The sequence below is a fragment of the Clarias gariepinus genome, chromosome 14, assembly GCF_024256425.1.
Source record: "Clarias gariepinus isolate MV-2021 ecotype Netherlands chromosome 14, CGAR_prim_01v2, whole genome shotgun sequence".
NCBI classification, from domain to species: domain Eukaryota; kingdom Metazoa; phylum Chordata; class Actinopteri; order Siluriformes; family Clariidae; genus Clarias; species Clarias gariepinus.
In genome coordinates this window covers 30,656,776-30,683,110 of record NC_071113.1, presented here as the reverse complement: position 1 = coordinate 30,683,110, position 26,335 = coordinate 30,656,776, and the positions used below count along the sequence as shown (strand labels likewise).

Below are 26,335 nucleotides of genomic sequence, written 5' to 3'. Positions count from 1 at the left end.
GCTATGTTATATTTATGAATCTTATATTTGAATGTTTTTTCAATAATAATAATAATAATAATAATAATATCAACAACATCGGTTATTTATCTTTAATTTAATGTTATATTTTTTTTTTACACATTATTGATCCAGACCCTACATTATTATTATTATTATTTTTTTTTTTTTTTGCATTATGCGGCTTAATATGAAAACGTTCTAAATACAAGTAAATAAGGTTTTTTATGACTGTCTTTTATTGTAAGTCTCTCTCTCTCTCTCTCTCCACACACACACACACACACACACACACACGCACCCATTGTGAAGGACGTGGGTGTGATACTCGGTACTTCTTTTTCCACTTCTGATTGGTCAATGTGAATCCATTTATAGATCTTAGAGAGAGAGAGAGAGAGTCCATGTGAACACTCGGAGCTCGCGCACTGATGGCAGGACGGGAGGAGGAGAAGAGACCGACGGAAATCAAAGGGAGTGAAAAGACCAACAAGAATAAATAAAGAGAGAGAGAAGAGGAGGAAGAAGAAAAAGACAACGCCCGAAGGAGGCAACTAGTCCGGATGAAAGTGAGAGGAGATGGAAAATAAGCGCTGGATGAGCTGAGAGCTGCGCGTGAAGAGAGAGAGAGAGAGGGAGAGAGAGAGAGAGATAAATAAATACACCCCAGCGCAGGAGAGAGGAGCGATATTTTCCCCGCCCTAGACTCTCAGGCATGGAGGACTCCGGAGGTTCTCTCGGTCTGGCCCGATCCGCTGCGCAGAAACTTTCCGAACGCACGAGGCAGCTGGGCGGCGCGGTGCACGAGCCCGAGCGCCAGCGCAGGATCATCCTCGTGATCGTGTGTCTCGCTCTGCTCTTAGACAACATGCTCTACATGGTGATCGTCCCCATCATCCCAGACTACCTGGCCGACCTGGAGAAAGCCAATGAGGCGGAGACACACAGTGAGAGCTCCACCAAGGAGAACCTGGACGTGAAGATAGGAGTCCTGTTTGCCTCCAAGGCCATCGTCCAGCTTTTTGTCAACCCTTTATCGGGGACGTTTATCGACCGGGTGGGTTACGATATCCCTCTGCTGATTGGGCTGACGGTCATGTTTTTGTCCACCACCGTATTCGCGTTCGCTGAGAACTATGTCACGTTGTTTGTGGCACGCAGCTTACAGGGTCTTGGTTCGGCGTTCGCAGACACATCAGGCATCGCCATGATTGCTGACAAGTACACGGAGGAGGGGGAACGCAGTCGTGCACTCGGTGTCGCCCTGGCGTTCATATCGTTCGGTAGCCTCGTGGCGCCACCGTTCGGTGGAGTGATGTATGAGTTTTTCGGTAAGCGTGTACCATTTGTCGTGTTGGCATGTGTGTGCCTGATCGATGGGTTCCTGCTGCTTACTGTGATCAAACCCTTTTCAAACCGGACACGGGAGAACATGCCCATTGGCACTCCCATCCACCGGCTCATGGTGGACCCATATATCGCCGTGGTGGCGGGAGCACTTACGGTCTGCAATGTGCCTTTGGCCTTCCTCGAGCCCACAGTGGCCAACTGGATGGAGACCACGATGCACTCCACCAAATGGGAGATGGGTCTGACATGGCTGCCATCCTTCTTCCCGCACGTTCTTGGCGTGTTTGTGACAGTCAAACTGGCGGCCAAGTACCCACAACTGCAGTGGTTCTACGGTGCTTTAGGCATGGTGATCATCGGCGCTAGCTCATGCACCGTGCCTGCCTGCAAGACCTTTGGACAGCTCATGGTGCCGCTGTGTGGTATCTGCTTCGGGATCGCGCTCGTCGACACAGCACTGTTACCCACACTAGCCTTCCTGGTTGACGTACGTCACGTGTCTGTTTACGGCAGTGTGTATGCCATTGCAGACATCTCCTACTGCGTGGCATATGCCATGGGACCCATCGTGGCTGGACAGATCGTCCATAATCTGGGGTTTGTCCAGCTTAATTTGGGCATGGGACTCATCAACATGCTTTACGCTCCCGCTCTGCTCGTGCTGCGAAACGTCTGCCAGATGAAGCCGTCCTACTCCGAGAGGAATGTGCTGCTGGAGGAGGGTCCCACAGGACTCTACGACACCATCAAAATGGAGGAGCGCAAGCTGAAAAGGAAAGGACTGAGCACTGCCACAAACACAGACATCAACACTTCAACCAGTGCTCTGCCCATAGAGGATGGGTTCGGCTCGAGATCATTCTCTGAGGAGGAGTCGTCAGGACCAGAATACACTTAACATCTCTTAGATATAAAGGTGCTAGAGCAGGTTATTTCCCATACACATTAAAATATATTACCATATATTTAATTCACTTTTGTTTTAGTTCTTGGAGGTATTTAAAGAGGCCACACTGAAACGTTTAGTAGAAAGTAAGAACTAATTGAGATTTTTTTATTATTTAATTATCAATGTAGTATTAGGCTCTTTAAGGCTCTATGTTGTTCTTACATTGCTTAAAGGACACTACTATTAAAGATGGCTCTAGACAAGAGCTTCCCCAGAGGGACAAACTGCAGAACACTTTAGAGTTACACATTCGGCATGTTATGGCAGCTCTTTATAGAACCAAGAAAATATATGTATTTAATGATCATGGGATTTTAAGGCATTTCTGGCACATTTATTATCCCAAAAAGGTAACTGGTTAATTATAATTAAACATCGTTCTAATGCTAACATTTCAGTGAGGCTTCTTTGGAATAGACAGAGCCAAAATTCCCCACAGTGTGTAATTAAGTCATGGAAAATGGAAGTATTTCTTTTTGGATGACACAGGATTTTATATCCACACTGCTGCTTGTACTGTGAAGTTTTCATGAAAATGTGTAATAACTGTATTAAATCATACAATGAGTCGTAATTCATTAATATTACTAAGCTGCTTTCTTTTAAATGTATAGAAATTATATGTATAAAAAAACACAACATATATTTCACATATGTTTCAATATTAAAAATAGTAGCTTATTTTTATGTAAAAACAAACCCCAGAAGTGATTGTATTTGTTGTATATAATACACTGGAGCTTTAACAATATGTAAGCCTATTTTAGTCTAATTAAATCAAAAGAACATGTTTTAAATACTAAACTATAATATGACACATGTACATATATGTAAATCGATGTAAATTGGTGGCGTGTGAATATGTCAATATGATCAAATACATGAAACTGAAATGTTGAAAAAAATGTGTAAAGGTAAGAATGTAAGCTGTTAAACAGAATGAATGAACTATTCTCATTTATGATGATAATTTTGATAATAAACATCTTTAAAGATCACACTGTTTGGATTGTTGTATTGGGTTTAACAAGGAAAGTACAGAACAAACAAAAACACTCTTCTTTAATAAGTTAATAAATAAATGAATAAATAAAATTAAATTATGATTACATGAACTAACATTAATCATATGATCATAAAAGTGAAATGGATTACAGAATAAACCAGATGAACTGGTTAGACTCATTTATTGTTTTTGTACTTAATGTATTATTCTTTAACTTAAATAAAGACTCTTAAGAATTAAGTTAAAACATAATTTACATTTCAAACCTATGAGGATGTAAATGATTAGATACATTCATTCACTTTAATTAAGTAAATCTATACAATATTTAATTAATAAATTAGTTTTTAGTCAAAGACATTCGCTGCTTACTGAAACAAATTAATAAAGTTTATGCAAATTATGTAAATGGTTTATAAATAATAATACATTATAAATAATTACTTTATGTAAATGATTAATAAAATGTTTGTGTGTCCTTTTTGCTAAAGGATGCTTTCAGTCTCTCAGCTTGTCAGTCAGAACGCAGTCACACTGACCAATCAGAGCGCGTCAGAACTCGTTCAGTGGAATAACTGACCAATGACTGCGCGTCCTATTAGCCGAGGGGGCGTGGTTTCGGACGAGAGCCTGAGGGGCGATCAGAAGAGAGAAAAAAAGTCACGGCGCGCGCGGAAAGAGCAGCGCGAGGATGCTCGGCTGCGAGGAGCGCGCGCACGGGAACTTCTGATCTCACTCCACAGGTAATTAATGCAAGAAAATATATCATCAATTAATGCAGAATAAATGCTTATCGAGTAAATATCGTGCTATTATATTAAATAGCGTGTCCGAAAAATATTATAGAAGTGATGTATTGTGAAATACAGGAGTAAGTAAAAGAATAAAGATGTTTTTTTTTCTAATATCATGCATGCATATCTGGTGCATTTCTTGGACATACTGTACTGTATATTATTATTATTATTATTATTATTATTAAATAACTTGCATATATATATATATATATATATATATATATATATATATATATATATATAACCATTAAATTACATGCTCTATAATTCAATATATATATTATTCATATAATTGCTGGTTTTAAAGTCATTGCATGGCACTAATGTACGATGATATAAATCCTCCGTTTATGCACAACCCATCACTTTCTGCACTAACTCATCCTCCCTAATGCACATCTTATCTCAAGTTTCACTTCGCATTATGAAGCAAATTATCTTTAATAACTAAACATAAACTGCAAAAAAATTGGAATATTATATTACAGCATACTACAGCATGAGATTAAACATTACAGATATTATATAAATAGTATTAATGATTAGACAATTAAAAATAATTGTGTAAGAAAAAAAGAGCGAAAAGCCAGAACCCTGTAAAATATAGGCAGTATACATGTATCTTCACAGCCGTGTGCAAAAGTTTGAACACCCCAGTTCAAATCTGTAATTGTATATATATATATTTATGTGTTTATCACGATTTTTCCAAAGATGTTTTATGCTGTAGCGTTACTCATAAACATTTATGCCTAGCCTGCCTGCAACGTACTTAACTATCTCCATCATTAACTTATATTTATTTCTTTAGACCTGTCTTTATAGTGTGTATTTATCTACCTTATTATTATTTTGGTATTTTTTTGAGATGCTTCAGCACTACTGGATGTGTTGAAAAGAAGTGCATCATGATATTATAGAATGTATGAGATTAAAAGTATGATAAATACTTATGATATTTTCCCTCTCTCTCTCTCTCTCTCTCTCTCTCTCTCTCTCTTTCCATGTGTCATGAAGATCATTTGTTCAGCATCTGGATTAGAGAGAGAGGATGCCTGTGCTGGAGAGAGAACCATCCAGGGACAGCAATGTAAGCATAATATAATCATCATCATCATCATCATCATCATCATCACCATCATCATCATCATCAACAACAACATTTCAGACACCATCTGTTCAGTAAACCCTATAAACTGTCTGTTTTTTTTTTTTTCTCATCTTAATTTTGTCCTGTTATGGTTACAGTATTCAGTTGGGTTAGACTGATGATTCTCAGAGACGTGTACAGCTCATGTTCAGCTGACAATAAACCGTTTACAAAACACATGTAATTGTTGATAAATGAGGAGACATTTTATGTCAGGTCAAGTCACATGGGCTTTATACAGTTCAGTACACAGTGAAATCAAACAATGTTTCTCCTGGACCAAGGTGCGAAATGCAACATAAATTAACAAAGCTAGCTAAGGACTATACAACAAGGCAGCGGCGAGCGATACACAGTGCGGAATTGAGGTAGTGCAAATGAATTCTCTGTGAGATGGCAACATGTATGGAAGGAGTCACCAGTGTTAGTGTCTTGTAACAGTCAGAAAGTCTCCCTATTCAGGAGAGAGGGTTTTACGCTTCTTCACCGTATTACCTTCAAGAGAGAAAATAAAGAGAGGCTGATGAGTGAACATCAGTGATGTTTCTAGTGATGACACGAACTACTGTACTAGCTGGTTTCCCAGTCAATTCTATAAATAGAACGTGTTCTTTTACAAAGAAAAAGTTGTTAATGTAGAAATAGTGCTGTGGTGGAAACACTTCTTTATGTGCTGTTATGATAAATAAAATGCAACTCTGATTATATTAATGCTGCTTTGTTTTATTTGTTAAGTATTTCATTGCTCTGGTTTTGGCTCGGAATAAGATTTCATCGATTTCAGTCCTCGCTCTTGCATTAATGACGGCTCTATCTCTCAGTCCTCTAACAAACCTCATTTGAGCTAACAGAGTAACGGAACGGCTCGTAACGGAACGGCTCGTAACGCGGCATCGGGGTTTCTCCCATGGGGCGAGGGCAAGTGCAAATGTAATCCTGTATCAAAAAAAAGATATTAATCCAGTGGAGGGATTCAGGAGCCCTGGAGTCTATCACAGGGAAATCATAGCACACGATAATGTACACTCTGCGTGGCGTGCAAACACTCACACACACACACACACACACACACACACACACACACACACACACACACACACACAAAGTGAACAATTTGGAAACATAAGTAAGTGCATGACTGCGTGTGCTGCGAGAACGAACCGGAGCACTGAAAGCACACGGAGCAGGGACGAGATCCAATCCCCCCTGGAGGTCTGAGGAACCAGTGCTTCCTTCTAAGCCATCAAGCCTTTTTACCATATACATAATAAATTATTAGCATTGCAGATGTTGTATAAAACAGTCGCTCATACAGATGTTTATGACATTTTCATATGTTAGTGTGATTCCCAGTAATACACACTTAGCAGCGGGTATATTATATATCACATCCAACTCCTAGATTTCTAAACACACCCAGTACAGAGAGTCACTGGTTTCCTCTTTTGCACTATAATGCATTTATTTATAAATATAATGTACCTGTCTAATTATACACATTATACAGATTTTTAAGAGACAACTTTTCGTGAGAGAATTCTTCCTCATGGCAAACAAAGCGTACAGTGATATGAACTTCATGATACTGAGAGTTATTTCTAATTCATACATCGTCTAATTTAAGTATTAGAGAGATTCATATAATTACCTTAACACTTGCATTGAATACAGTATTTATAGTTAACTAAAAAATGAAGTGATAATGTGCCATCAGGCAGCTCCATGACTTTCTGCTCGTGAATAAACACACATCTATATTTTACATTTTACTCTACTTTGTCTTCTTTTACACCTTAAAGCCTTTTTGCTATTTTGTTTAGGTATAAACGTTATGTATGCGTCAAATGACCTTAAGTGTTGGAAAGGCGCTACATACTTAAATAGAACACATAATATTTATCTCACTCACCCATCGTTTACACCGCTTTATCCTGTATTCAGGGTCGCTTGGGACCTGGAGCCTATCCCAGGGGGCTTAGGGCACACGGCGGGGTACACCCTGGACAAGGTGCCAATTCATCCCTGGGCACACACATACACACACACAATAGGCAATTTGGGAACTACAGTAGCCTAATCTTGCAGGTCTTAAGACTGTGTAAGAAAACCGGAGTACCTGCAGGAAAAACACAAGGAGAACATGCAAACTCCATGCACACAGAGACGGAAATCGAACCCGGACCCTGGAGGTGCAAGGCAACAGTGCTAACCACTACACCACTGTGCCACCCTGTCTCTCTATATAAATGTTATAAATGTAATCTAATTGACTAAGTAGATGAATAGATAGATTATTTTGACATAAAATTTTATCAGATATTTTCAAATATTTTGCACGCTGGGCTTAACCAAATGAACAAACAAACAAACAAACAAACCTGGCCCTTAATACAGATTATTATATAATTTTAAATAAAAAATGACAAATGATTACATTTTTTATTTATTTGTTTATTTTTTTATTTTTCCCTTGCATGACTATATGTACATAAATATGTCAGCAAACAATAGTTAGTTAATAATAATAATAATAATAATAAATATTATTATTATTATATCAAGAAGAAGAAGATTTAGATATGAATTCAGTGTATATACACTCACCAGGCAAGTAGATACACCTGTTCACCTGCTCGTTACCACAAATGTCTAATCAGCCAATCACATGGCAGCATCTAGGCATTTAGTCACGGTCAAGGCAATCTCCTGAAGTTCCATGAGAGCATCAGATGGGAAAGGAAGGTGATTTAAGTGACTTTAAGTGTGGCATGGTTGTTGGTGCCAGACAGGCTTTTTGAGTTTTTCCCAAACTGCTGATCTACTGGGATTTTTACACACATCCATCTCTAGGGTTTATACCTGTTCTAGGGAAAATCCCCAGTGAGGGTAGTTCTCTGCATGAAAATGCCAACAACAGTGACTCGTAACATCTCATTACAACCGAGGTATGCTGAAGAGCACAACACATTGAACCTTCAAGACCACACAGGGTGATGATCCTGTTAGCAACAAGCAGGAAACTGAGGCTACAGTTCACATGGGCTCACCAAAATCAGAATTTGGCTTAAACTGGTACAGTAGTGATAATGTAATGGTGTGGGGGAGATACTGTTACTTGGCACACTTTGGGCCCATTAGTACCAACTGAGCATGGTTTAAACACCACAGCCTGCCTGAGTATTGTTGCTGACTGTATCCATCCTCTTTATGAGCACAGGATAACGCACCATGTCACAAAGCTAAAATCATCTCACACTGGTTTCTTGAACATGACAATGAGGTCACTATACTCACACGGCCTCCACCGTCTCCTCATCTCCCTTCAATAACACACCTTTAGGTTGTGGTGGAACTGGAGATTCGCATCATGGATGTGCAGCCGACAAATCTGCAGTGACTGCATAATGACATCATGCCAGTTTGGAGCAAAATCAATCCTCAAACTTTTCATTCCCCAGCCACCTTAGATACCTCTGACTGGGTCATCCCGAGGCCTTTCCAGGCCACTGTGAGGATATTATTATCTCTCCATCTTGTCCTTGGTCTGCCCTGTGGCCTTCTTCCAGCTGGCCGTGTCAAGAATACCCTCCTAGGGATGCTGGTGAGATCCTTACTAGATGCCCGAACCACCTAAACTGACTCCTTTCCACACAAAAGAGCAGCGGTTCTACTCTAAGTGTCTCACAGATGACTGAGTTTTTCAACCTATCTCTAAGAGAAAAGCCAGCTACCCTTCTGACAAAAGTAATTTTGGCTGCTTGTATTCGCAATCTTGTACTTTCTCTCATGACCCAACACTCATGACTATAGGTGAAGATCGGCTAGATGGTAGATTGAGAGCTTTGCCTTTTGGCTCAACTCTCTTTTCTCACAACAGTGTGTTAAATTGACTGCAATATTGCCCTCGCTGCTCCGGTTCTTAAACCAACCTCATGTTCCAATGGTACATTACTCGTAAACAAGACCCCAAGATACCTAAACTCCTTCACTTGGTATGACGACTCACTCTCTACCTGGAGTAGACAATCCATCAGTTTTCTGCTAAGAACCATGGCCACAGATTTTGAGGTGCTGATCCTCATCCTTGTTGTTTCACACTCAGCTGCAAACCGATCCAGCAAGCACTGCAGGCCACAAACTGATGATGACATCAGGACCACATCATCTGCAAAAAGCAGATCCTTAGCCCACCAAACTGAATACCCTCTTCTCCAAGGCTGTGCCTTTATATCCTGTCCATGAAAATTACAAACAGGATTGGTAACAGAGCACAGCCCTGGTGGAGGCCAACACCCACTGGAAACAAGTCTGACTTACTGCCAAAAACCCAAACATAGCTCTCACTTTGGGTGTAAAGGGATTGGATGGCTCTGAGAAGTGACCTTCTCACCTCAGACTCCTGCAGTACCTTTCACAGAAAATCCTGGAGGACCTGATCATATGCCTTCTCCACAAAACACATGTAGTCTGGGTGGGCATATTCCCAAGTCTCCTCCAGGATTCCTGCAAAAGTAAAAATCTGGTCTGTTGTTCCACAACCAGAATGGAATCCACATTGTTCCTCGACAATCGACCGAACCCTCCTTTCCAGCACCTTAGAGTACACTTTTCCAGGGAGGCTGAGTAGTGTGATGCACCTGTAGTTGGCACACACATCTGCTGAGTTGTTCCACTACCTCAATGACCCTGTTCAGGGAGATTGATGTCAACTCCCCCATTATCTAATATGTCTCTGCAACAGGGGATGGATTAGTTGGATTCAGGAATTTCTCAAAGTGCTTTTTCCACTCTATTTTCCCCTCCTAAATTGCTTGGTGGTTTTTCAAAAGCACTGCTGAGGCTAACATCAAGGTACTGACATCGCCAGTCAATACCTTGCAACTGCCTCAACAGTTCCCCAGGATAACTTATCCCTGATGGCCTTCTTTTTCAGTTGTACAGGTTCCCTAACCACAGGTCTTCACCATGCTGTTTGGGGTTACCACCCCTTGAAGCACCCAGAACTTTAAGACCACAGCTCACAGGTGCAGCTTTAGCGAAAGAAGCTTTAAGAATTGACCAGACTGATTCTATTTCTCCAGCTTCCACAGTGATGCTGAAAAAGCTCTGCTGGAGGTGCGAGTTAAAAGTCCATTGGACAGGGGCTAACCCTAGACATTCCTAATTCACCAGCACTATTTGTTTGGACTTACCACGTCTGTCCAGGTGCTTCCCCTGCCACCTGATCCAACTCAGAACCAGATGGTGCTCTGCCCCTCCCACCCCTCTCGAGTGTCCAAGACATACGGCCACAGGTCAGATGATACTATCACAGAATGAATAAATGATTCTTGGCCTTAGGTGCTCTGGTACCAAGTACACTTATGAGCATCCTTATGCTCGAACATGAAATTTGTTATTGACAATCCATGACTATCACAGAAATCCACTGCTTGGGTTTAGACAGAGGAGGCCGTTCCTCCCAATCATGCCCCTTCAAGTATCTCCATCATTGGCTACATGGGCATTGAAGTCCCCCAGCAGGACTATGGAATCCCCGGTACCCAACAAGAACTCCATTCAGAGTCTCCAAGAAAGCAGAATACTCTGAACTGCTGTTTGGTGCATAAGCACAGACAACAGTAAGAGTCCTCCCCTGTAATGGCCCTCAGGAACAGGAAGGCGACCCTCTTGTCCAGTAGAGTAAACTCCAATATCGTGGCACTCAGCCAGGGACTCGTGAGTATTTCCATTCCTGTCTGGCACCTCACATCCTGGTTCCCTGGGCAAGAAGAACAAAGTCCAACCCCTATCTAGTAGTACAGATCCAGAGCCGTGGCTGTGCATGGAGATAGGCCCGACCAGATCTAACTGATAGCACTCCACCTCCCGCACAAGCTCCGGTTCTTTCTGAATAACATGGTCATGAACTCTCTCAATGAAAATAAACTAACTCTCAATAAAAAAATAAGTGCTAAAGAGAAGTCACAGAAAAGTGACGTTCCACGTCACCAGAGTCAGCTTCCTCTGCTTGGGTCTGGTCTGTGAAGGCCAAGGGCCAACCAAATGCCAGCACACCCGACACCATCAGTTCCTCTCGCAGGTGGTGGGTCATTATTTACGGACATATTTATTTTATCGCTTCACTCTTCCACTGATATTTTTCTGTACATCATTCATTCTGCTGTCCAACCAAATGTCCTTGACCTGTTTTGTCTGAACGTTCCATGGTGCACTTTAACAGAATGATTAAATTCCCATTGTCTCTCACTCCTATTGTCAGAACGCCTAAAGAAAAGGTCATAGCTTATTATGCCCTTGTTTTTTGGTCCCAATGAGATGTTTTTTTTAACCTCCAGAGCCAAGCCTTGACTATAGTGTGTGTTTATACCACACCCACTTCTCATCAATACAGTAAAGGAGGAAACACAACAGCATTCCCTGACCACATTTTGCCATCTAATCCTTCTGAACAGACTGAAGAACACTCAGTGGAGCCTTTCTTTACCTAGCTCATGTCCTTTTGGGAATAATTGACAAATTAACAAACTGAATTAGGACTGAGGAACATTTAGTGACATTTTAACATTTTATTAAAGACTTTGACCATGAAAGCTTGGAGATCTCGGGTTGTTTTTATACTTTGGATGATTTTAACTTGTGAAGGAGAAAAATAAAATGCTGATCAATTCATCATCCTATGAATTTTGTTAAATTAACATAATCTTATGAATTAACAGTTTAGGCTGTATTATTTGTATATTATTTGTATATTTGTATATTTGTATATTATTTGTATAATTGAATTTCCCCTAGGTCCTCCCTAAATTACCCGTACCGGACCTTCAGCAAACCCTGTCTGCATACCTGAAGTGTGTAAAACACCTCGTTCCTGAGGCCCAGTTCCAAAAAACCAAAGCCATAGTGGAGAAGTTCGGCAAACCAGGAGGAACAGGAGAGATCCTCCAGAAGAAACTGATGGAGAGGAGAGAGAAGACCGAGAACTGGGTATAAAATATAAAATAACACACACACACACACACACACACACACACACACACACAGATCCTGTACAGAACAAAACATTTACACTGATGTATATCAAATATATATGTGGATAAATGCAGAGTTTGAAAGCAAAATGAGATAAACACCATTTTGGCAAATTATTGTCTACAGGCGTACAAGGTTGAAAGTCCCTAAATATGTTTTGTACATCTTGTTATATCTGTTATATGTTCTGTTCTTTTTTATTAAAACTCAACCAACACTTATTGCATGCTTCTATAACCACAAATTCATCTGCACCATGAATTCTCCTGTGAGAGGTGGAGTTATAGCGTTTTGCAAAACCCCACATCATTCAGACTGATATAAGCAAAACACACTGGAGGGATAAACTGTGGCATTTGTGCTGTTTAACATCCCTGTGAATCAAAAAAACGATGAACAAAATATTCTATAACAGCTTGTAATACTTTTTTTGAGAAAAAAAATTCTCATTCTGGTGTAAGAAGACAAAAGTTCTTTCTTCTGGAAGCCTTAAAAATACTTATCAGAAAAAGTCCTGAGAAGCCCTTAATCCATGTTCACTGTGGTGGAAATGCTATTTAGTAAAAAGATCAGTCATCAGAGCGCTCTCTGAGTGAGAACAACAGTTTTACTTAAAGCAAAAAAAATTGTTGCAACAGGTTTCCCCAAAGGAGCATCGTCTGTTTATTACAGGCACTTTTACAGTATATGGCAGGGCATAACAAATTCCCTATGTCTCGCAAGAACACACACACACACACACACACACACACACACACACACACATACACACACACAATGTATGATGTGTCATGTAGCAAAAAGGACAATCCTAGACTGAAACTCCTCCTTTATCACACACATAAGGCACATTTAGAATTTTTCATCACATCACACTAGCAACTGACAAGTCAATTGAGTCGCGTATAATTGGTCTTTTGTGGAAATATAAAACTGGTACTGTTGTTGTTTGTGGGCGTGGCCTGTCCACCATTTTATTTTACTGCTGGCGAGAAGCAGTTTATTAATTAGTTCCAGCGATCAGCCATAACATTAAAACCACCTAGGTTTAGCGTTTCCCTTGTACCACCTGGGCAGCTCTAGCCTCTCGGTATGTGCCTCGGCAGGGCCTCTGGGGGCGTGCTGTGGTGTCTGGAAACAGGACGTTGGCATCGTGTCCCTTGGGGGCTGTGGGTTGTCGGGTGAGGCCTCCATTGATTGGAATGATTTTGTCCAGTGCATCCTATGGAAAATTGATTAGATTGAGATCTGGGGAGTTTGAAGGCCGGGTTGGTGGCCTTGTGCACTTTGCCTGGTGGGTCCGAGGCATGGTGAGTTGTGGTGCACTGGGTGTTCTGTTGCCTTTCTATTGTGGTCACAATTTACTATTTTTTGTGATTTATTCTGTATTATATTTTCTGTGGGATCAAACCGGACAGGCTGGTCCTTTGATCCCCGCAGGCATGGGTGAGACTTGGGTGCCCCTGAGCCTGTTAGCAGTTCACTGGGGTGTAACTTGGGATCAGTGTTGGGTGTAACGCGTTACAAAGCACTTAAATGGTGGACGTAACGCGTTAAAGTACTTAGATTACCTTTTTGATGCAACGAGTAAAGTAATGCGTTAGTAACGCGCTAGGTTAACTCAGTTATTTTTTTTTTTTTATGTAATCCGTTATTCAGACAATTTATGTAATCCGTGAGCCAGACAGCAGTCATTCCCAATCTGTTATTGTGTGTGTGTGTGTGTGTGTAAAAGTTGTCCTATAAGCCCCGCCCCTATAACCCCCCCCCCCCCCACCCCCCCCGCCCTACTGTTATACCCCTATCTCACCTATGTGGTTTGACAATACGAGGACCAACGCGCGGAAAGATGGAAATCTAATCACAATGTTATCTAATCTCATAATAGGGGTATTAGTAGGTGAGATGGGGTATTGGTAGGTGAGATGGGGTATTGGTAGGTGAGAGAGGGGTATTAGTAGGTGAGATGGGGGTATCAGTAGGTGAGATTGGGGTATTAGTAGGTGAGATAGGGGTATCAGTAGGTGAGATAGGGGTATCAGTAGGTGAGATTGGGGTATTAGTAGGTGAGATGGGGTATCGGTAGGTGAGAGAGGGGTATTAGTAGGTGAGATGGGGGTATCAGTAGGTGAGATTGGGGTATTAGTAGGTGAGATGGGGGTATTAGTAGGTGAGATGGGGGTATCAGTAGGTGAGATTGGGGTATTAGTAGGTGAGATGGGGGTATTAGTAGGTGAGATGGGGGTATCAGTAGGTGAGATTGGGGTATTAGTAGGTGAGATGGGGGTATTAGTAGGTGAGATGGGGGTATCAGTAGGTGAGATTGGGGGATTAGTAGGTGAGATGGGGGTATCAGTAGGTGAGATGGGGTATTAGTAGGTGAGATAGGGGTATTAGTAGGTGAGATGGGGGTATTAGTAGGTGAGATGGGGTATTAGTAGGTGAGAGAGGAGTATTAGTAGGTGAGATGGGGTATTAGTAGGTGAGATGGGGGTATTAGTAGGTGAGATAGGGGTATTAGTAGGTGAGATAGGGGTATTAGTAGGTGAGATGGGGGTATTAGTAGGTGAGAGAGGAGTATTAGTAGGTGAGATGGGGGTATTAGTAGGTGAGAGAGGAGTATTAGTAGGTAAGATAGGGGTATTAGTAGGTGAGAGAGGGGTATTAGTAGGTGAGATGGGGGTATTAGTAGGTGAGATAGGGGTATCAGTAGGTGAGATGGGGTATTAGTAGGTGAGGTAGGGGTATTAGTAGGTGAGATAGGGGTATTAGTAGGTGAGAGAGGGGTATTAGTAGGTGAGATAGGGGTATTAGTAGGTGAGATGGGGGTATTAGTAGGTGAGAGAGGAGTATTAGTAGGTGAGATGGGGGTATTAGTAGGTGAGAGAGGAGTATTAGTAGGTGAGATGGGGGTATTAGTAGGTGAGAGAGGGGTATTAGTAGGTGAGATGGGGGTATTAGTAGGTGAGATAGGGGTATCAGTAGGTGAGATGGGGTATTAGTAGGTGAGATAGGGGTATTAGTAGGTGAGATAGGGGTATTAGTAGGTGAGAGAGGGGTATTAGTAGGTGAGATGGGGGTATTAGTAGTTAACAGAATATGAGTTGAACTTCACTGAGTGATGATGGTAGAATAATTATAAACGTTGTGACTAAAACAACATGCATGAGGAATCACAAAGGAGTTTTCATTTTCTGCAAAGGAAAAGTACTGAACTAGTTACTTTTATCAGAAAGTAACGCTGTAATGTAACTGAATTAACTAATGAACTTTTTAAAGACAGTAATTTTGTAATGAAATAAGTTATTTTAAACAGTAACGTCCACCAACACTGCTTTAACATTGTCTTATGTTTATTCTTTACCTAAATGAAATACGTCTTAATCCTGCATTCAGCTGGAGGGAACTGACTGGTTACTGACTTTTCCTCCTGTTTAATCACTTTAAGACTAAGTTCTTCACTTGATGATGGGAACTCACTCATCTTTCTGCTTTCTATATAATGTTCATGGCTATAAACCGGTGTGTGTACGTTGCAGGTTTATGATTACTGGCTGGAGGACATGTACCTGAACAACAGACTCGCACTCCCTGTCAACTCCAGTCCCGTCCTGGTGTTTCCCAAGCAGGACTTCAGGGACCGAGACGACTCCCTCAGGTATGCTGCTACGAGACAATTATGAAATTATAATAATTGTGTGAAAATGTAATTATACGGTTAATAAACATGATGTTACAGTAGTAATTAAATCGTGTGCACATGCTTGTGAATGAGCTGAGAATTAATCAACAGCTTCTGACTAATCAGAAATCTGGAACACTGGATCTGGAACGGGATCCTGACAGAGACCAGGTTTTAGATTAAAAAAAAAGTTATAAATAATGAATAAAATAATAAAAATAATAAACTTTGCTCATTTTATTCTCTGCTGATGAACGATAAACCTCTTTTTTTTAACCTTTATTCATTTATTATTTATTTAATCTCAGTGAGGCAGAAGAATTTGATGTTGTTAACACACAGTGCCTCAGGGTGTGTGTGTGTGTGTGTGTGTGTGTGTGTGTGTGAGAGTGTGTGTGTGTGTGAGAGAGAGACAGTAAAGTTTTTTCTTTTTTTATCCTTATTTCTCCCATTTATAAGGTGCTGACACTACGATGAGAGTTTGCAAATAAAAAATAAAAGTAGAAAATTGAAACTTTAATTCAAACACTAAACCTCATTCATAACAGCACACACTGATCTCTGTAACACATTTATTTAATAAAAAATAAAACGGAATAAAATAAAACTTTCTATAAAACTCGGCACAGCGGGCACAACATACAGCACTGTCTCCGTCTGCAAGCACAATGGAGGTGTGTGTGTGATCTGGACACGGAGTGTGTGAGCCAACCTCATCCTCAGACATAGTGCATTTACGGGGGATCTGGACGAGAGAGTTCACACACACACACACACACACACACACACACACACACACACACATACACACATATATAGAAAGAGGGAAAAGATCTGCATGGACTGTTTGCGAATGTAAAAAGCGTGTGTGTGTGTGTGTGTGTGTGTGTGTGTGTGTGTGTGTAAAAAATTTCTCAGAAAGCAGCAGTGAGGAACAAAACATCTCTCCAATCCATACATCTTCAGTGTGTAATTATATTACTGTCTCATTTCTGAGCCACAATAGACAGTGTGTTTTTCTGTGTGTGTGTGTGTGTGTGTGTGTGTGTAAGAGAGAGAGAGACTCATGATCAGCTTATGTGCTTGTGATTATTCCTAGTGTACATGAGGCCTCACCCCGCCGTACACACACCATTAATATAATATTTTGCCATCTCTCTTCCTTATACTACAGTATTGAGGTCAGTGTGTCTGATTTTCTCTTCTTCCTACAGATTTGCTGCTCATATCGTCTCAGGAGTGATGGAGTACAAAGCCATGCTGGACAGGTACTGTATGCTGTTCCTCCCCCGTGCAAATCAGAGCTACTGAAATGAGTTAAAAGATCAACGTTTGCATGGCTGGAGTTTGTAAAGTAAAACCTAAAAGCTGAAAAAATCTTTACAGACGCCACCACGGAAAAAATGTTCGCAGGTGAATCATGATGAGCCGTACTTACGGCCACCGCGCAAGATTTAGCTTGCTCTAAATGCTCTAACATTTCCTCTCAAAGGGAATGTTTGGGGCGGATTGGTGGAAATGTGTTAGATAAAGTGTGAGTGTAATTTTTAAACTGTGTATGTGTTTGGTGTGTGTTCAGGAGGGCTCTACCCCTGGATTATGCTCGAGGTCAGCAGGCTGGCAGTGAGCTGTGTATGGAGCAGTATTACCATCTCTTTACATCGTATAGACGACCTGGACTGAAAAAAGACTCACTGATTACACCGAGAAGCTCCGGAGCCGAGAAAACACCCAACCCCGGGCACGTTATAGTGGCCTGCAACAACCAGGTTATTATGATGATGATGATGATGATGATGATTAAACTGGTTAGACCACACTAACAGCATCACTGTGGGCCTGCCTCAATTTACACCAAGATTCATTACACACACAAAAAAAATTTTCCCAAACCACACCTTCTTCACTATATGCCACAGAAACAACATTAAATAAGTGTGGGCGTGTCCCAAACCATACCTTATTTAAAAAATCTAGATAAGGGAGTCTGCCAAATGCTGTAAATGTAGAAACGCCACTCTGTCGGTGTGGGTGTGTCTTAAACCACACCCTATTTACTATGGGCCAAAGAAACACCATTAAATCAGCGTGGCTCTGTCCCAAACCACACCATATTCACTATGGGCCAAAGAAACACCATTAAATCAGCGTGGCTCTGTCCCAAACCACACCATATTCACTATATGCCCTACAAACCATATCCTAAACCATACAGTGCTGCCTATAAAGTCCACATTAATAAAATAACAACCCCATCAAACACACCTTTTACACCCCAGCTCACCATCATCTATGCTGAAACGTGTTAACACACATAAACACTGCTACTGGTCAGAAATGCTCTTTTGGTTAGCATTTATTTCCCACCCATGGCTCATGGTGTGTGAGAGTTACTCTGGCGGGTTTTTGCGCAGTCATTTGGTGTACCAGTGGTACTCTTGGGGGTGGAGGGGTGGAGGGGTGTTACTGAGAGAATCCTGTACCTGGAACAGTTGTTATGCTGCTAATGAGCTCTTGGCGATGGAGCTGCAGCTGGCTAACTTGATTAGTCCTGATTGGATCTGCCACTTTGTCTGGCTTGAACCGTCAGCACTGGCGAGAGTGTAACCCCAACACACACACACTAACCAGTCCCAGTGGACTTTACCTGACGAATCCATGCCATCTTGCCTTTAATCCTTTACAGGACATTAGACAGAGTAACTGTGCGTTTCTAAACAGACTTATTTCATTTAATAGTAAAAGAGAGAGAGAGAGAGAGATAGAGAGAGAGATGATTTGGTGAAGGAGCATCATTATGATCAGTTTCTGACGCAAAAGGAAATAATCATAATCACAACATCTTTACTTAAGTTGTTTTCTGAAACGGACTTCTGCGTCATTCAGTCAAACCAGACTTCATTTGCTGCTTATGGAAAAATTGAAGAATTGACCAAGAGTAATGTGTGTCGGGTTTAGAATGAACTTTTTTCACATCATTAAATGTACAGTACCTATAAACAGATAAGAGTATGATGTGTCATGTATTAATAACTGTATGGTATAAGGGGAATAAAAACCTTCGCAATATGCTGTTAGACAAAAATAATTAATTTGGGTTCTAAGAGTGATTAGTACATTTATAGTTTCTGTTAGATTTGTGCAAATGGTGCTGCAGTATTTCTTCTTCTTATTATTATTATTATTTATAATCAAGGATAATGTTATGAGTCTCCGCTTCTCTCTTCAGTTCTTTGTGTTAAATCTGATGGAGAAATCCGGGAGGCTGAACGAGAGCGATGTTCTTACCCAGCTGGTCAGGATCAGTAAAATGGCGGAGAAGGTGGAGGAGAAACATCCCCCCATCGGCCTCTTCACCTCTGATGGCCGGACCGAGTGGGCTAAAGCTAGAGACATGCTGCTTAAAGGTCAGAGGTCACACTAATCAGGCTTTGGTGTGGAAATTTACTGACTTTGCGGTCTTGTTTAGGTTAAAAAAAACAGAAATTAAATCTGAGTTGTATTCAGTTGTTTTATTTTACATGACAAGGAAGAATTAGTCATTTTAAAAAGCGGCGTGTAGGAGAAACATAACGATGTTAGCTAAGTATGATCGCTCAAGCAGGGAAATCGATTCGAGAGAAGAACACATGCTGAAGTATGTCTTATGTGAGATGGGGAAGGGGCGGGGCTTAGAGGGGGTATCGAAGGACTGTCAATCATAACTCACTCAGCCAGTGTGTTGACCGGCTCATTAGCTCTTTTTATTGGGATTGAAGATGATGTTTTGGTGCCCTTTGAATGAAGGCTCAAGCAACGTATTCCGCCGATAAAATGCAGAACTGCTTCATGAAATTTAAACCATAAAAGCTGTGAAAAAGCAATGACTGCCTGATTTGGCGTCCCTCGTTTTGGAAAGCGCAGTTTTTAGTAAAACAAGTATTAACTATACAGTGTATTTTAAGACTACAGTATGTGTGATTGCACTCTGCATTGTAGATCTATTAGGACGTTTTCAAACTCGTAATTTGAAGTTATTTTTCTCAACAAAAAAAACAAACAAAATAAAAACAAAACCTGCAGAGAAGGCTGCATTTTGGATTTATTCCCCAGCTGACATGATGAATAAGCTGCCCAGAACACAATGTTGCACAAACAACTTTAAAATAGTATTAATACACCAAACCCACGGCTTGAGCAAGACTTGGACTCCAGGCACTGCGGTGAAAGCACTGTGTGGCCACTAGGGGGCATATTGTTGAAGCTAGTGCAAACCCCATATTACAGTGGAGCTAAGACACACCTCATGGAAATATTTCTGAAATAAAATAAAACAGGGAGGTAACATCACAACAGTAAGAGATGTGTGACATGAGCTACACACACTGCGTGTGGGAAGCTGTTGTGTCCGTACCAATCTCCCAGTGGAATTCTAAACCTTACTGGAAACTGCGGAACTAACCACTAGGGACGGTGGACGTGCTCGGACGTCATGGGAACAGATGATGTTTTGAGATTGTATTTGCAATATTGTGTTAGGGTTATCCATTCAAAAATTGTTGTTTTAATTTCAAAAAATGACTATTTAAAAATGGTTTTAAACATAATTGGCCAGAGTCGGCTGTTTAGTTTTTAATGTTAGCTTAGTCAGACACACTGATAGATTTTACATTAAGATAAAATAGCATAAGATAATCCTTTATTGATCCCAAGAGGAAATTAGAGATTCAGTCTATTAATATACACTCACACACACTCACACACACACTTTCTCACATATCAGTGTGTGATTAACAGACCCAGTGAACCGGGAGTCTCTGGAGCTGATGGAGCGGTGTGTGTGTGTGCTGTGTCTGGATGAGCCGACTGGGGTTCAGCCCACCGACTCCAACCGAGCGTTACTCATGCTGCACGGCGGCGGCCATGACAAGAACGGCGCCAACCGCTGGTACGACAAGTCCATGCAGGTAGGCCCAATAAATCTGACTACAAACTTTAAATGTGTTAATTTAAAGTGTATAGATCGTGACAAACATGAGTAATCCTGAGTGCGTCACCTGATATGAAAGCTGCTTATACTGTTGTTGCATTAACGTGAGTGAGAACAGGAACGGACTTTTTTCATGGATCTCCATCTCTTGCAGTTTGTCGTTGGTGCTGATGGTGTGTGTGGAGTGGTGTGTGAACACTCACCATTTGAGGGGATCGTCATGGTCCAGTGTACTGAATTCCTCCTGAATTACATGTAAGCAGAACAACCCAAACAGTCTTAGTAACATATATCAAGGTGCAGGAGGCACGTAAGGTACACCCTGGATGCGGACGATCGCACGTCCCGAGTACGCACTCGATTTGGAAACACCAGTCAATCTACTGTGCATGTCTTTGGACAAGATTTTAACCTCAACCTGGGAGGTGTGGGGTGACGGTGCTAACACTAAATCACCACTTATTTTATCATTGTTTCTATAAATACATATTAATGCTCTTAATTCACTAACAGTGTCATATTGATGTATTTAATATTCCTCGCAACCTCTTATTGTACTCCATAGTGTTCTTACACCTAGATCATTTTTTAAACCTGATTCTTTAGTAACATTAAGCATAGTTAAGTGTGTGCAGTGTGAGAGAGTCCCATAAAACACACCACTCTAGGCTTCATTTTTGTCCATCAGGAGCAGGAGCCCCAGTAAGCTGATGAAAAGGTCGAGTGCGAGTGATCTCCCAGCTCCTCAAAGACTCTCCTGGAATTGTTCTTCTCAGACCCTGAGCATGCTGTCGTCCTCCGCTAGCAACCTTCAGAGGTGAGATCAGTACAGAACAACACACACCAATACACACTATATAACACAATATAATGCAGCCCTAAACACTAAACGAACACTGGATATCTCTGGACTGAGCTCTTGTCTGTGTAGGCTTGTGAGAAACCTGGACATGGAGGTTTTCACCTTCAGAGGTTATGGCAAGGAGTTCATCAAGAAGCAGAAAATGAGTCCTGACGCTTACATCCAGGTGGCGCTACAGCTGGCCTTCTATAGGTACAAGATCATAAACTATTATCTTACTGTACAGTTCTTTCTAAAACCCTTCGCAAACATTTTTATTCATGCTCGTCTTTGTTATTTAAGAATAATCTAATTATATTTATGCTCCTGTATGTTTTTTTTTTTTTCTCAGATGCACCAAGAGGCCGGTCTCCACCTACGAAAGCGCCTCCACTCGCTGCTTCCGTCATGGCCGCGTCGACAACATCCGCTCGTCTAGCGCAGAGGCGCTGCACTTCTCCGAAGCCATGACAGATGAGGGAGTGTGTGTGCAGGTGCCTCGTTTTTCTTCCTTATCCCCCCATTACTGCTTCTCGCTTCTAATTCCGTCCATCACGGCGCTCTGGTAAACGAGTCCCACCGGCCGCGTCTCCTCTGGTAAGACCAGCCACTAATCACGTTAGAGATTAGACAGCAGCACGGTGCGTAACACACACTAAGGCCTTTCAGTGTGTATGGATGGTGACTGGGCATCATGCTGGAATCAAACCCGTAATGCTGCAGTCTGACGCAGAACAGAACCAGAATCACTGTTAACTGAAAAACCCTCTTTAGGTAGAGCTTCGTCTCGGACTATCTGACACTGGAGACTCCTTCCGTTAGCGCCCCTGTAAATGAGCTGTTACTATAGAACTGATAATGTTTTATGACAAGCACAAGAGTTATAAATATAAAAAATTCCTTAATAACTGTCATAAGTGATTAAAAGCCACCAAAAAGGTTTATAATGGGGGGAAAAAATCATGAGATGTGTGTTGATGTTTTTTTTTCTTTCAGGACTCAGAGAAGATGGAGAGGCTGAGGAAGGCTGTAGACACTCAGACCCAGTACACGAAGAAGGTACGCAGTCACGGTCCTGTACAAACCAGCACATGGAACTGTTCTCCTCTTCTCTTCACTACTAGTGTGAACAGGCTCATTACACTAGTGCGATTTCACACACTTCACTGTTAAAATAGCATTTTATTTACCAGCCTAATCCTTTAACTAGTATTATAGTAAACTGGTTAGTCCTTAAACTAGTATTATAGTGCACATGATGATCCCTAAAGTAGCGTTATATCAATCAGGCTAACCTTTAATCTACCACTTTATTTAATAGACTCATCCTTTAATTCTCATAAATAAACAGCACAGTGTGTTTCAGTAGCTACTCCTACACTAAGTCCTCTCCCTGATCCCATTAAGGCCATTACTGGACTGGGAATAGATAATCACCTGCTCGGCCTTCGGGAAATGGCCAAGGAGCTGAAGATGGAAACTCCGGAGATTTTCACAGACGAGACGTACCTCCTCAGCAACCAGTTCATCCTCTCCACCAGTCAGGTAAGAGCGAGTCTCAATTATCATCTGGTTCACTTATGATGTATATTTTTTTTACTCCTTATTCCTTTTATTCCAACTGTTTTTTTTTTTAAAAAAAAAAAAGAATAAATGGCTATAGAGTTAGAGAGCCTCAGGACTCTGTATGACTGACTGTGCACCAACACCCTCTCTCCTCCCCCGTAGGTTCCTACAACAGTAGACATGTTCTGCTGTTACGGCCCGGTGGTTGCTAATGGTTACGGGGCGTGTTACAATCCTCAGGCTGAACACATCCTGTTCTGCGTGTCCAGTTTCCGTGAGTGTGTGTCCACGTCATCTCTGGTGCTGGTGAAGGCTCTGGAGCAAGCCCTTACAGATGTGAGGGAGCTGTGCAACAGATGCAATGCTGTCAGTCAGAAAGTGGGTGGGGCAAAGCCAGCCACGCCCAGGATGTGATCCATGACAAGCTGATAAGATATGTAAAGATATACGCTAACGTCTTTAAAATTATTTTATTTAAAAGCTTAAAATATGATGATTCTCCAAGCTGGCTTGTAATCTGTTCTCTATAGCGGGCTAGCGCAGGCTTCAGTGCTAATATAAAAATCAACTATTACGAGGAACGCAAACTCACGGGATAGTTACGAACACGGTAGCGGCTACAGCAAGCTGATTTTCTGCACGGCTCACTTCTGCATCATGCTGCTGTTTAGGGTGAAAATGCCGACAATTACAGCAAAACATAGCTTATATATTCCTAAAGTGATATTAAATGTAAAGTGAACCTAAATGTTTCATCATCAGAGCAATTTGTGAAAATCATGAAAAAGATATGGGCACGTGTCTGGGTACTAATAATCCAGACAGAGCCTGTATATGTGTTTAGTTTTTTACGGCATGAGATAGATTTGTGTGCGTGTGTGTGTGTGTGTGTGTGTGTTTAATGTGTATGCTCACTTCATTGTGAAAAAAAATACTAAAAATGATTTGCGTGAGAGTTTTATAAGCCGTGGTTAGTTCTCATAAACTTTTATTGCCAATTTATTCCCTTAACAAATATCCACAGCCCTGCGCTGTAGTGTGATAGAATTCTCCGTTTAACAACTGGAAACAGTGTGTAGATATCGTGATTGACTGAACACTGTGATACTCAGTCGTGCCGCATCTTAAATCTGTCCCTGTTTTACACTGTAGAAGAAACAGAACAAGTCTTTATTCGTCACATGGACATTACAGCAAAATGGCAGTAAAATCCCCAGCCTGTTATGGAGTCTGGGTCAGAGCACAGGGTCAGCTATGATACAGCGCCCCCTGGAGCAGATAGAGTTAAAGGCAGGTTGGCGGCGCTGGAGGTTGAACTGACGACCTTCTGTTGAGTAACCGAGAAACTTAACTATATTATAAACGTAAGCAAAAGAAAGTCATTTAGAGCCTGTATAAAGTGTGCGAAACCTCCAGTTAGTTAACAAAACCAAAGTGTAAGTGCTTGCTGTTTATATCGTACAAATACTCTTTGATTTGCAATGTGGTCACTGGGATCTATAGCTTACTGTTGCCACCTAGCATCATGAGAGAGTATCATACAACCTATCACAAGCCAGGGCAAAGATTGTAAAATCAGGAGAATAAAAACATTACAAGTCAAACCATCTTCAGTCAGGGATGGACGTGTGTACGTCGGTCGACCCTACGCCCTTATGTTCTCAGGACCTTATGTTTTCAGGGAGTCGAAACTTTTCTTAGTAAATTAGGTCGCCAGGCGTATAAATTATATTGCCAAGATATTGTTCTAAGTTGCCATCGTAATATGTTTCCAGTGATCTATGATTTTAGGTTCACACATGACAGAATCTTCACAGAATTCTTTTTTTATCGATTAGGTGCTCAGTGCTAATGGGTGAGGGGTCTGGAAACGGTGTTCTCTTGCTTTTATGGGTTTGGCGTTTCCAGCTTCCAGTTTCCAGGCCCCAGTTCTCAGTATTCCGCGTTGCATGATCCAGTTGTTTATGGGAAACTGATATTCCTAAGGTTCTAAGTGACCCATCATTCCATGGTTTTGTGTTACCAGGGCTCTGATTCATGGCTTCCATGTTTCTCATGTAACTGGGTTCTATGTTTCTGCTGTTTTCAGGGTACCGTGCTTCGCATGGTCTTTGGTCATAAGGTTCTGGGTTTCCAAGATCCTGTTTTTCCAAGCCTATGTTTCAAAACCTAATATTCTATCCTCCAAGGGTGGTGTATTAAGGGGACCATGTTTAAATAGTCCTCCATATTCAACTTTAGGTGTTTTTAGGGTCCTATGTTTCCAGTGTCCTATTTGTCCAAAGTCTTGTGTTTCCAAGGTTCTTTATTTTAAGGGTTATATGTTTACGGTCTTGTGCCTTCAAGGTCCTGTGTTTTCAGGATCCTATGTTTCTAAAGTCTTTTGTTGTTAGGCTCATCAAGCATGTTCTCAAGAGCCTTTGTTTCCAAGGTGCTGTGTTTCTAGAGGCCCACATTTTTAATGTCTGATCATTCTAGCTTCATATATTTCCAAGGTCTTGTGATTCCAGGGTCTGCTACACTGTACATACAGTTAAACGTATATGAACATGTTTGTGTTCACAAAAATTCTCACATTGTGTTTATTTGTAGTTCTTCATGTTCATTTGTAGTTTCTTAGGTCTTTAAAAGGCAGACTTTGTTGGTGATTTTCACAAATCCTGCAGAAGACATTATGGAACTCTTTGAAGTTAACTCATATGCTAAAGATAACTTTGCCAAACATGTAAAAGGTCACTAGTTATGTGCCACAATCCATGAACAAAATGTGAACTTTTATTTTAAAATGTATCTTTTTTTTTTCAGTGTGAATAAAGTTTGCAAAGTCATGTCAGAATATCAAGTAAATATGGCAATGACAAAATAACACTTTTGCTGGATAATGAAAACAGTGTTATGTTATTATCATGTACTTGAACCAAAATGAGAACAATCTGACAATTTGCATGGACGATTCTGTGAAGTTACACTGTGTATCATAAAGACTATAAACC

General features: G+C 41.1%; 2 protein-coding genes across 2 annotated transcripts; both read left to right on the top strand.

Annotated features, from left to right (window-relative positions):
• The first annotated feature begins 670 nt into the window (after positions 1-670).
• On the top strand, positions 671-3,250 carry LOC128541545 (probable vesicular acetylcholine transporter-B). The gene has a single exon (XM_053512017.1). The coding sequence runs from the start codon at positions 716-718 to the stop codon at positions 2,246-2,248; it is 1,533 nt and encodes a 510-aa protein (XP_053367992.1). The 5' UTR covers positions 671-715; the 3' UTR covers positions 2,249-3,250.
• A 725-nt stretch (positions 3,251-3,975) lies between these two features.
• On the top strand, positions 3,976-23,756 carry LOC128540867 (choline O-acetyltransferase-like). Its single transcript, XM_053510852.1, has 15 exons — positions 3,976-4,048; positions 5,120-5,192; positions 12,048-12,239; positions 15,824-15,942; positions 17,181-17,234; positions 17,546-17,735; positions 19,196-19,373; positions 20,743-20,912; positions 21,090-21,190; positions 21,624-21,752; positions 21,867-21,989; positions 22,129-22,270; positions 22,773-22,835; positions 23,184-23,321; positions 23,505-23,756. Exons 2-15 carry the CDS (start codon positions 5,154-5,156, stop codon positions 23,754-23,756), a joined length of 1,890 nt encoding a protein of 629 aa, XP_053366827.1. The 5' UTR covers positions 3,976-4,048; positions 5,120-5,153.
• The last annotated feature ends 2,579 nt before the right edge of the window (positions 23,757-26,335 follow it).

Bases quoted from the DNA above. Each gene is read 5' to 3' on its own strand.
- LOC128541545 (XM_053512017.1), top strand. From the start codon at position 716: ATGGAGGACTCCGGAGGTTCTCTCGGTCTGGCCCGATCCGCTGCGCAG.
- LOC128540867 (XM_053510852.1), top strand. From the start codon at position 5,154: ATGCCTGTGCTGGAGAGAGAACCATCCAGGGACAGCAAT. The intron at 21,990-22,128 runs GTACAAGATCAT...TTTTTTTCTCAG, and splicing joins CTACAGCTGGCCTTCTATAG to ATGCACCAAGAGGCCGGTCT. The intron at 22,836-23,183 runs GTACGCAGTCAC...GATCCCATTAAG, and splicing joins AGACCCAGTACACGAAGAAG to GCCATTACTGGACTGGGAAT.